We start from the raw sequence: 12,266 nt of genomic DNA, 5'->3' as shown, positions 1-12,266 counted from the left end.
GCTACACTACAGGACGGCACTGTCGACTCTCATTACTACCGCTGCACAAACTCCTAGCTCACCTCGAACTTGGAGCTGGCAAAATGTGACATGAGAAAATAATAATGAATTACTGGCTAAAAAAAAAAGCGCTACAAATTTGTTCATTTGAATGAGGTGTACACAAGGTAACTTTCATTTTGTAATCTGATAATTATGTCTCAAAGCAAATGCTTGCGACTTCGACATAGGTGGTGTTCCTAGCTGTTTCATACCGAGCAAGCGACTGCATGGTGGCTTTCACTGCGTAAAAATGACTGCGAAATAACCCAATCAACTGCAATCTAAAATGCAGCACTGTCACAAACCTTGTTCTTTGAGATTTCTTTCCCAGCAGTGGACAAGGAATGGATGCATGCTGCAAGCACTTCCTGGCTGAGCCCTTGGAATATGGTTTTCTGGAAAATCAAAAATCATGAAATAAAGGAAATAAGAAAGGTGCACCTGAATGCAACATGCCCCCATTTATAAAAGAAAAATACAGCATGCTCCCCTTGTTCTTGATCTGAAAAATTGAGACATGCAGAATTTAGCTTCACTGAAGGGAAAATTTTGTTAGAAATTAGCTTTTATAATGATAGCGGAGCATCGCCATTTGCACTTCACTGGCCACGGGTATTCTTGACACTGCGTTCAGATAGCGAGGTTGGTACAGCAGCAGGAATGTGGCCGCACATATATGCCAACGTATCTGGTGCAGAGTAATGCGAAATCTCATGAAAGTGATAGAGAATACTGTTCCAGACTGTAGTCAAGCACAAAACAAACCCACGGCAACCTTCACGAAACGTGTTCTGTCGTCATCTTGCAATGGTGATGACGCTGCGTTTGATAGCTCTGACGGTAGGCTGTTGCCAACAGCATGAATGCGGTTTTGGTTTGGCATCTGATTGTAATGTGCAGGCAATTTTCGGACGCAGTTTCAGAAGAAAAGCATGAGTCATATTCAGGTAAATACAGTACAGTGGCTGACAGCAGAAGAAGGCGTTATAATATTGAAAATGAGGTAAGCAATGGAGCCACCAACTTAAAGGGACACTAAAGGCAAATATTAAGCTAAGCTAAAGTGATAGAGTAGTGCTCGAGAATCTCAATATTATCGTGAACAGAGCCTTAATAATAGAGAAATTGAGGTAGAGGCAGTACGTGATAGTAGAGATCACCGGGACATTCAAGCACTTGCCTGATGACGAGACCACTCCTCAGTTAAAATCTGTCACTAGCACTCAACCACTCATTGCAAAAGACAACCTTGTATTGTATTATAAGATGAAAATAAAATGCTACTTGTCTAGTTCCATTTCATTCTTAGAAAAAAAAAAAACTAATTGAAATTACCCTTGACAATGATGCAGGCGGTTGAAACATTTCATTTGATTCTGTGCCACCTACGCTTTCGCATTTCAATAGTTTCGTTATAGCATAGCACTGCGCTGGTTTCACTGGCTTGCGTAACTCGCACAAAGTACAAGTAGTAGGGAATTCACCTTCCATGTGATGTCGCGGGATGCCCGAACAGTCTACGCCACTTGACCAGAAAACAGCTGCAGCAGTGAAACGATTGCTCTGTGTTGGCTTGGTACTGCCGTCTGTCGGGCGCTGTTTTACTCACTGAGGCAGCGAAGGGTGGCGATGGCGTATGCAACATCACTACTCCCCCGGTTGTGCGGCAGAAGATTTGCATTTCGAAAACGGTGTACGGATCCTTCAGATGTAATTTTCTCGTAAGCTAAGTCTTTTCTTGGCATGAAACAAGCGTTGCGAGGTTTCTGGAATGGTATTTAAACAGTCCACGCCAACTTAGTATTTCCCTTTAGTGTCCTTTTAAAGGGATGCTAGTGAACAACGTTAAATAAGTTAGGCTAGTAAAATATTCCATGAAAACTACTCTTTTCATTCATTTGGTAAAAAAAGTTTACCGTAAAAACCGGACTATAGGTCGGACCGGATTATAGGTCGATCCCCCAACTAACGAATTCTAAAAATGAAAAAAAATCGTTTTCAGTGCCAAAAGTACCGAAAGACATGACACCCTTACCTATAAACAAATGCGACTCAGTGGGTTGCACAATGGTGACAGTATTTATCTAAATCCTGCTCGCATGTGCACCTGGCCATGTTTTTAGCGGTATTGCACGACCATCGATCCGCGTACTTGTCAACACCGTATTAATGGCGCTGAGCAGCGAAACAAACGAGATACGCGCATGTGTACACAGGCCTTACTTTCACTATTTCGCCGCTCCGTGCCGTGATGATAAAAGGTGCCGACAAACACGCGGGTCGACGCTCGCGCGATACTGTTAAAAATTCGTCGGGTGTACAGTACACAGAAGGGCACGAAGTCCGCAAGCGCTACTCCGAATCAGAGCAACACGTTTGAACAGAGTCGGATGACGAGTGCTTCTCGTTGTCCAGTCCACAGGCGCGTGCGATCTCTACCGCTTTCAAACAAATGCATTTGACAACAGGCAGCGATCTTACACGCAGCTCTCGGACGGACTCCGCAACCTTGCCTTCCAGTTCTGCAGTCCGCTGCGATCCGGCCACGAAATGACGTTTTCTTTTGGTTGCTGCAAGTTGTAATACGTTGCTTTTACCTCCGCCACTACTGAATGCTATTTTCGCATACTCCAAGTTCGCGCTGTGCCGCCAGGTTGCCGTGGGCTTCCGCGTACTCAATCGCCTTTTTCTTGAAGGCGACGGTGAATTGACGTCGGCTTCCGCTCATTTTGAAACAAAATGAAAATGCAGCTTTTAATCAATATAACTTTGCGACAGTGGAAACGCAAAATGCTGGTGCCACAATGTCGCCACGCCATTAGCCCCGAGAACGAACACGAGCGGCGCTGCGAGCGCCGCTCGCGTGACATCAGGGCACGGACTCGCGCCTGTCGTCTGCTACAGTTCGGGCGTTGTCCGGGCGCTTTCTGCGGTGTTTTCGTTTGTTCGCCCTCGTTCTCTCTGCTTGTATACTTATGGTGGTCGTCTCAAATATATTTTTACGACGTCTTCCTTTGCGAACATTTATTCAAAGAGCTAATTTCTTAGACAACAATGTAGCTCTCGAAGGCAACACTACAGTGCCAGCCGAAGCGACGCAGACCAGCCCATTGCAGGTTTTTCATACGCGGATAGACAATCGCAAAAGCATAGCCTATAGGAATCCAGTTATGATACCATACCTGCCGCGGTGCAACAAGTATGTCACAAAGCTGGCTATATATGACTTCTACAGCAGTCACGTTGATTTTATTCCGCTAAAACAGGTTTGCTCACGACGAGTAGTTCATGGTATATTATCGAATTTTTGCATTTCCTCACAGAAACGCTCGGCAGTAGCACGGGGACTTAACTAATACTGGAGCTTAGATTCTACACGCCTCACTTGCTTCTTTACCTGCTTATCAACATTAGGCGGTTCTTCACGTGTTTATTTTTTGTAAGCGGCGGAAACTTGAAGTAAAGTTAATGAAGGCTTACAGGTATTTACAGAGTACAAATAGGAATGTACCAATATATATTCCCTTTCCTGTGCTACACGTTCAACTCACCTCTTTAGAGCGCGTTTGTTAATGATTAATAATGTGTGTTATGTTCCTCTCTTTTTGTCTATGTTACCTAGTGTATATCATTTATTTATTTCAATGCTGCAGTGTGTTTTGCATTGTTATTGTGGAAATATTTCACTGTTCTTTCATATATTGTATAACTGCAATGTTTTATGGCCACTATATAAATGTAACTTATATGGCACTTGATGTGTTACCCCATGCAGCTATATTGTACCTAAGGGGGTGAGGTTACCTCAAGCCGCGTCTGTGCGGCTTTTTTCCCTCATCCACCTCAATTTACCACTCCTCTGTACATGTGTGTGTGTAAATGGAAATTAATAAATCAAATCAAATCAAACTCACTTGAGAAATTTACTGGTGCTTGTTGCTTGAGGAATATACATGACGAATCTGTTTGGCGAACTGACACAGGCTACTCGGCCCAATTTTTTTAGTGAAGCATGCCTGCTGGACTGCATAGCTGCAGCCAGAAAGAAGTCGAAGCGTCAAAGACTAGTAGAATGGGACATATTCAAGATATCGAAATTTCCCCGTTGGAGGGTCAGAAATCAAGTGAAAGTATATGCAAGGCTTGTGGTGCTTTCTTTATGAATGTTTGCGATTGGATTGGAGCAAACTTAATTTAGCCTGCAAGGTTCTCTTTTATGTACTGACGAAGCGAATTGTTATCCGTTTGTATAATTAAATAACGCTGGATCGAGACATCGTGAGACAGAAGGTGCTTGAATTTTCCTTTTGTAGGCAATCTAAGCTGCGGTGTAGTAGCTCGAGAATACTTTAGCCATTCCAGTTGGTGCTGTAAAAAATGCTTTATGGTTTTAATTCGAAGTTGTAGTGAAATGATGAGTTTCGTGAACATAGCGTGCCTCGCCATACGGACAGTCGATTGCTGCCGTTACGTGATCAGGGGTGTGCCATATTGTCGATAAAGGCTACTGAGAGCCACTATGAAACATTTCATCACTTTCAATTGAGTGGCTCTCGATCTTAACAACGAAACTTTTCTCTCAGGTGATTGCTACTATGGTGTTTGTGAATTAACTATGTAAATACTCTACATGACGCGCCGTCGTGTTAGTAGCCATGAGCAATTCGTTTTTTGGAGGCCTGTTTCAGAGGGGGATGAAAGTAGCAGCAAACGTTTTAATAAGAAATGCGCGCCTAACTATTTTTTTACGCATTAATGAATGGCCATATTTGAATAGAACAACACACCAGAGTAATACGAATCGTGATGACAGCTTCGCTGGGCAGTGTCTTTCTAACATCGGATAACATACTGACGCCAATTACCAAATTTTTCTTCCACGTAAAATGCAATGCCTCTCATAGCTAAATACTAAAGGAATGTTAAGTGTTTAGCGAAGTATCACACACAACTTCGCGCGTTGAATTTGCAGATATTCTTTCTTTAGTCAAAATTTACCTATAGACGCGGCGCATATATGCATTGCAAAACCTAGTAGACCCCTTTAACGCTACTTAGCTTGCGATATCCAAGCCGTAAAGTTTCTCGACTCACACGCTTTTGAAAAAGAAACTGTGGTTAAGGTATGGCAGCTGAAAGAAGCCGACGTATTCTTCAATACGTACGGCTCGAGCCACCCATACCCCAAGCATACACGAAGGGAACGAGCGCGCGCGGCAGCCGAGCAAGACGGAGCGAGCGGCGTCCTGGCCGTGACGTCACTCGCGAGAGGGCGCCACTCCTAATTCTCGCCGCTAATAGAATAAAGAACCAACGCCGCGCTACTGATGATGGCGATGGCGAAGGCGGCTGTTTACTTCATTCGCCCATTGTTGCAAGACTTCCGTAGTTTTTCCGCCAATGTCCGGTATATAGGTCGAGGGTCGACTTTTCGCCATGGCTTTTTGAAAAAAGTTCGACCTATATTCCGGTTTTTACGGTATTATTGTTACAAAAAGAAAGGCCGAACTTCCTTTTTCTTCAATTTTGTACTGAATGTGAATGTGGTGTGCACTGAATGTGATGTACGAAAAGTTTATTATTTTCTTATATTTGTGCTGTCATGGCACAGTAAAAATTTTTGAAACTTGCTACCCTGAGCTTCTTGTTTCTTTAGAATGCAATTTTAGTTCTCGTTTACCAACAAGTAATTAATTAGACCCATATAGTAATTTGTCAAAAGTCTTGGCGAACTGGTGCGGAAAGTTCAAGGTGACATTGCCACCCATCTTTTGTTGTTGCATTCTTTCTCGCTCATAAGGTATGTTCTCATGGTAAGAGAACAGACGCTTTGCCATTGCAGAAAGGCAATTGGTTAATACAGCTCAAATCTGGTGTCCTTCAAAGGACTGATAGCTGGCGATGGTGGCACTACCAAGCTCACCTAAGGGTGAATAAGAGCCAACATCCATTAATTCGGTACCGGTTACTTTGACATTCTGCATGCACTGGTACATGCACGTGAAGCAATGAGTTTGTTAATTCAACCTTGAAGCACCGAGTGTTGCCATCAACGTGAGCTCTGCATAGGGAGAAGCCAATGTTCGGGCTTCAACAAGCTCTTGGTATACCATGTTTTTCTGTATATAATCTGCAACCATGTATAACTTACACCCCCAATTACAACAGCCCGGAAAAAAAATAATAATTTGCACTGAAATCCGTGAAAATAACTGAATACAACAATGCTCAAATTTTTTGCAAGAACAGTCTCCATTTGCAGATGCATGACTCGTACAAGTCGCATCTTCTGCCAGCAGCTCTCTTCCCTCATTCTTTGACGATGCTGATAAAGCTGGATCCACACGACGAACATTATCGTGCACAAATCAGTCACATGATACGCGACACGAAATGGATCACTTCGCAGCTTGCATTCACACACAAGAAGATGACAGCGCAGATGGAGCAGCCGTTGCATTGGCAACGGTGATGGAGCAAATGCAATTGAGCCGACAATCCCAACAGAGTTTTGGCTCATCACCTTATCGTGACTGTGGGAACGCCATGGGAATGGGTGATGTATGAGTTTGCCGGCGCCGTCTGCACTATGATAACCCGTAATGAGGAGGAGAATGGACGACCATAAAGGAGGGCAAAGGGAGCTTCAACACGCAAGGGTGGGAAGAGGGTGGGGTTCCCTAGGAGATAACGAAACTGAATGGTAGAGAACATTGCCTTGAGGTGCGGCTCCACGGCAGTGCACGCTGAGCTGCCATGAAGCCACACTTCAAGGCAAGCTCATAATGGCAAAGCCTTCAGCGTAATTAAAAAAGACAGGGACGTGACAGAGACGCAGGAAAGCGCGTGTCTCTGTCACATCTCTGTCTTTTTGAATTGCGCTAAAGGCTTTGCCATTATGAGTAAACCGTACCAGCTATCCCAAGAAACAGCCTTGTTGAACTTCAAAGCAAAATTCGCATATACAGTAAAACCTCATTAATTCGGCCCCCGTAATTCGGAAATTTGGTTAATTCGTACGCACCGACTGGTCCCGTGAAACATGTACGTAACCCTATGGCATGAAACTCCAGTTAATTCGGACATATTTGGTCGTACTTCGGTTAATTCAGAGAGTTCGCAGAACTCGGAGGCACATGAGGCATATAGGATAGGGTGGCTCTAGGGTGTGTTCAAATCGCACCGCCAGCGATGGTGTCTCGGATTAGTCTGCAGTGATCTCAAAGGCCGTGCTTGCATGTGCAGGGAGTGCCGAAAGGCTGGAAATATGTCAATGCCATCATGTTTATTTTATTGCTACATTGCAGACAAACCTACGTCTCAAAAACATGGCGGCAATGATGTACTTTTGGCTTTGCAGTCGCTTCTGGCGCTTGGCACTAAGCCGTGAAGGCAGGGTGCCTTGGCAGGTCATAATGAATAAATTCAATGTGAAAAGAAGCACGCTCAGCATGTACGTGAAAAATGAAGTGGAGATTCTTCAGGCGTACGACAGGGACAAGTTCGCTGACAACAGGAAGAGACTGTGAACGACAGCGCACTCGAAGAAGCATTGTTAAGATGGATTGCCGATTCGCGCGACGCACAGCTGCCTTTGAGTGGCCCCTTTATCTGTGCTCAAGCCAAAAAGTACACGCTGAAGCTCAGCATCGAAGACTTCAAGGCATCGGAAGGCTGGATCTACCGATTCAAGAAAAGACAGGGCCTGGTCTTCCGAAGCATGTATGGTGAGAAAGGAGCTGTGAATGAAGGCGTTGTAGAAGATTGGAGGGCCAGATTACCCACACGCCTAGGTGATTATGATGCCTGCAACATTTTTAACGCAGATGAGACGGCTCTCTTCTACAAAGCCTTGCCGGATAAAACCATCACATTTAAGGGAGACCCTTGCGTTGGCGGTAAACGAAGCAAGGACAGAATAAAAGTTTTGCTGGCTGCCAACATGACGGGCACGGAGCGGCTACCGCTATTGATAATCGGCAAAGCAGAAAAGCAGAGATGCTTCAAAAGCATAAAGAAACTTCCTGTGGAATATCGCTTGAATCGAAAGGCGTGGATGACCTCAGCGATATTCCAAACCTGGCTGCACGAACTGGACCGCCGCTTTTGTGCAAAATCGCGCAAAGCGCTTATTGTTCTAGATAACTGTAGTGTGCACAATAATGTGTTGGGGCTGACAAACACACAGCTGCTTTCTTTGCCACCTAACACAACGGCTTTCCTGCAGCCTCTCGATCAGGGAATCATTCATTATGTGAAAGGCCAATACAGAAGTCAAGTGCTTGAGCGCATGTTGCTCTGTATGGAGGCAAAGAAAAAATATGATGTAACTCTGCTCAGTGCAGTGCACATGGTGGCGCATGTGTGGAGTAACACGCCGCCTGCAGTAATTGCGAACTGCTCCCGACACAGCGGCTTTGTCCGTGACGGTGATTCTTTGGAAGCCGGGGATGTGGATGTTAAACAAAACGCCGAGCAAGATGACAGTCGCTTCAACAGACTTCTGCCTCCGGACGTCCCACTGGACGAATACGTCTACATTGATAGTAATGTTACCGTTGCCGGTCGCCTCAACGACGACGAAGTATTGGATGTACTAGGCGATGAAGAGCCCGACTCTGATAGCAAAAATGCACCCTTCATGGATGCATGTGAAGTGCCGCGCTGCACTGCAAACGAGGCCGATGACACCCTTAAAGTTTTGGAGGACATCTGTGGCGGACTGCACCACCTACAAGAACTCCAAAAAATTGTGCTTTCGGGGCAAATTTCTTGCGCGTAACAAGCAACAATGACCAGTTATTTTATGAAGTAAAGGTATGTTGATGTTTTAGACACTTTTTGAGTTATATTGTTGAAACCTCGTTAATTCGACATTCGGTTAATTCAGACATTTTCCCCGGTCCCGTGAAATCCGAATTAACAGGGTTTTACAGTAACTCTCACCTTGACCTCACTGTTAACTTTACTGAATTTTTGGTGCGGACTATACGCGCAATAATACAGTATGCAAAAATGCTTTGCAGACTTCTTCATTCCCAATCTCAGTGAGATCATGGCTTTTTCCACATGGAACACTGATAATACAGATTACATCATGTTAATTTATGTCACTCACGCATCCAGTTTATGTCACTCTCCAAGCAATGTTTCGTACCTGAATTAAAGAGAGGTTGCACTACAGTGGAGAAATGAAAAGAACGCAATGCACTCACATCAACACAGCGGTAGAGCTTCGAAAGGCACACCAGCGTCCTTCGAACAGTAGGGTACCACATTCCATGCAGGTCAGCAGGGGAATCTATAAAATACACGTGACCCCACATTATTACAGCTTTGACAATCCTGTGATAAAACTGCTCCTTTTCGCACTCACATGCTCAAGCATTCCTCACTGAATTTCGCATAACTGTTGTTTCGTTAGCGACGTTGACCTAATTGCATGCATGCTGCCTGAAATGATATATAATACAGTGGAACTGTGCTAACCTGAACTCCGAGAACTTCAATTAAACTGAATAAGTAAGGCAGAGTTTAAGCTAACAAAAGCTTTGATACAAAGCTTTTGTAGTAATCACTGCACAACTATGCTGAGTGCATTTGGCTACATGACAGTAAAGGTACTGCATGAAGTTGTTGGCCATATGAAGCCCCAACTTTATTGCATGAAATTCGCCCTAAAAGTGTTTGGAAAAGAAACCGAAACAGGAAGTTTTGAAGATTATTCTCAATTAAACGCTTTCTTGGGATAGTGTCCCTTTGAGAGTGCACTGATTAGTAAAGCCACCATAAAGCCATTTCTTTCCACCCTTTCTCTGCTCGACGACACATCGCCGTAAATGAACATGATAAAAAGGTATAGCACGATTCCTCTCAGATGTATATTTATGTAACATAGTTCTAAAGAGCCATGAACAAAGAAAGTACCGTAAGATCGCGTATGTAATGAGATGTTTTATGTTGGAATTTAGCATGGGAAATATGATTCTCAAATGCTTTCTTTGTTTGAGCATATCTGCCGGTCAGTGTCTATGTTCAGGCGATGCCTATGCTCGAACAAAAATTTAGGGCTATTTGATTTCTGGATGAAACTAGGTGACCAGGGAAGGTTGGCCTGTTTCTTCTTGACTAATTTTGCTCTTACTGTCTTGAATTATTGTATGTTGCATACATGCATACTAAAGTAAACCTAAAATGTTTCCTGCTTATATCAGCTTGCAATGAATGCTGTATTTAGTCGATCATAAGGTGGTGACCATTATAAGGCGAGGGTACCAGTTGGGGGACCTGAGAAAAAGAACTTAAGTAAGCAGCATAATATAAAGCGATACAGAGTAGCTGATGGATTATTCAGACTTGGCAGGGTTGCCCAAAACACTGAATAATCAGGAGCCTTTGAAATAATTTTAATAATCAGTGCCAGTTATATACTGAATTTTGCCTTGAGGTGCAATTTCACGGCAGTGCAAATTTTGCCTTCTGGTGTGGCTTTACGGCAGCATTCACCAGGCTACTGTGAAGTGCCTTTAGGGTTAAAATTTTTGAATTCTCGGTGCAGGTTATACGCTCAAGGACATTTAAAATTATGGGGTTTTACTTTCTGACTATGAGGCATGCATGCCGTAGTGGGAGACACCAGAAATTTCGACCACCTGGGGTTCTTTAACGTGCACCTAAATCTAAGTGCACGCAGTGTTTACGCATTTTGCCCCCATCGAAATGCGGCAGCCGTGGCCGGGATTCAATCCCGCGACCTCACGCTCAGCAGCCCAACACCATAGCCACTGAGCAACCACGGCGGATGTCAAGAAGGGAAAAAAGAGAAAATGATACATCCAACCAACCATAGCAAATTGCTGCAAAGGAAACCCATACGGGTTCCTTGAAAGAAAAGCCTCACAGTTCAAGAAAAATTCGTCCTGGTCCGGGACTCGAACCAGGGACTACCGCCTTTCCGGGGCAGCCGCTCTACCATCTGAGCTAACAAAGCGGCTAGCAGATGGCAAGGCGAAGTCAAACTTGTCAACAACAGACTGGATAGTGGGATAGATAGACTGAACTGTCTAACCTGCCGTGGCTTATTAGTTGCTACAGCTTGCACAGCTGCCAAAAATCTGGATCGCTGGAAATGTAGCACAATAGTAACTGAATCTATCACCCTCACCTATAGTGTGGAGGGTGAATTTGAGGCTAAGGATTATGGAAAAAGAAAAAAACCTCACCTTATATTTAAATAAATACAGTATATGGTCATTATCAATACTGGCTATAACAAAAGTATTTTCATGTTGGATACGACTTCGTTACGCAGTTTGACTGTAGTATAATTTTCTAACACATACTGCATGGCACGCCAAAGTCCATTTCTTTCTCTTTTTTATTTTATTTTTTATTTGTCGAAACCAGAAAGTCTATCTGCATCTGAAGCCAAATCTGCACTGTTATCTTTCAATTTGTTAATGTTATGAACATTGTTTTCCTTTCCTTTGCGCTTTGTGCTCTCCTCAACTTCCTTCCTTGTGCATTCGTTATCTTCCAGGTTAGTATACTAGCCGAAACAGGCATGAATATGCAATAATACATTTTTAAGAATGGTCAAGCGATATGGCTCCACAATGTTCGGGCACCGTGCAACGTTGAGAGTACTTTGAACATCAGCTCACATCCTTTGTGCCTCGTGGAAGGCACAGCATCCGAGTTCTGCGCTGAAATGGTTGTGTGCATTGTGGTGCTGCAACCACTGGTTTCGGTGATGTGTTGGGCTGACGACACTTGGAGCACGGCCACCTCGTTTGGCCTTTCGCCAGAGTTGGTGCTGCTTTGCAGATGGGGCAAGCTTCCAGAGGCGGATGAACCGATGGACACCAGGGAGCCCCGAGAACTCGACCGGCTCAAAGAGTTCTGCGTAAGACTCTCTGCAATGCTCTGCACAGAAGTGAAAGATAGGGATCAATGTTGGTACGTATACATATTAACCTCTACAGAAGCTGTTGCCCACATCAATGGACAACAGTCTTGACCATTTTCAAAGTTAAACCAGGAATGATAAGCTAAAGAAATCTGGTGTAACATAAGACTAGATGCAGGCTACACTACGTGTCAAGCGTGTAATAATTTTGTTGCTATTGCTTTTCAAAGAAAATTGATATACAATCTGAGAGACGTACTGCTGCATTGTCCCCAACGATGAGAAATGAATGTGTCGTACATTTAGAGTGCCACCA

The 12,266-nt window shown here is 44.0% G+C and overlaps 1 protein-coding gene across 1 annotated transcript in view; it reads right to left on the bottom strand.

The window, feature by feature from the left end:
* Cog3 (conserved oligomeric Golgi complex subunit 3) overlaps nucleotides 1–12,266 on the bottom strand; it is a 41,589-nt gene that overhangs the window by 19,309 nt on the left and 10,014 nt on the right. Inside the window, exons 12-14 of the mRNA XM_065429923.2 lie at nucleotides 11,706–11,967; nucleotides 9,258–9,343; nucleotides 348–437 (exon numbers count right to left, since the gene is read on the bottom strand). Coding sequence (XP_065285995.1) covers nucleotides 348–437; nucleotides 9,258–9,343; nucleotides 11,706–11,967 — 438 coding nt within the window. The remainder of the gene's footprint in view (nucleotides 1–347; nucleotides 438–9,257; nucleotides 9,344–11,705; nucleotides 11,968–12,266) is intronic.

The sequence above is a fragment of the Dermacentor albipictus genome, chromosome 1, assembly GCF_038994185.2.
Source record: "Dermacentor albipictus isolate Rhodes 1998 colony chromosome 1, USDA_Dalb.pri_finalv2, whole genome shotgun sequence".
Taxonomy (NCBI): Eukaryota; Metazoa; Arthropoda; class Arachnida; order Ixodida; family Ixodidae; genus Dermacentor; species Dermacentor albipictus.
The sequence above is the reverse complement of the archived record's forward strand: the minus strand, read 5'-3'. Positions and strand labels throughout refer to the sequence as shown.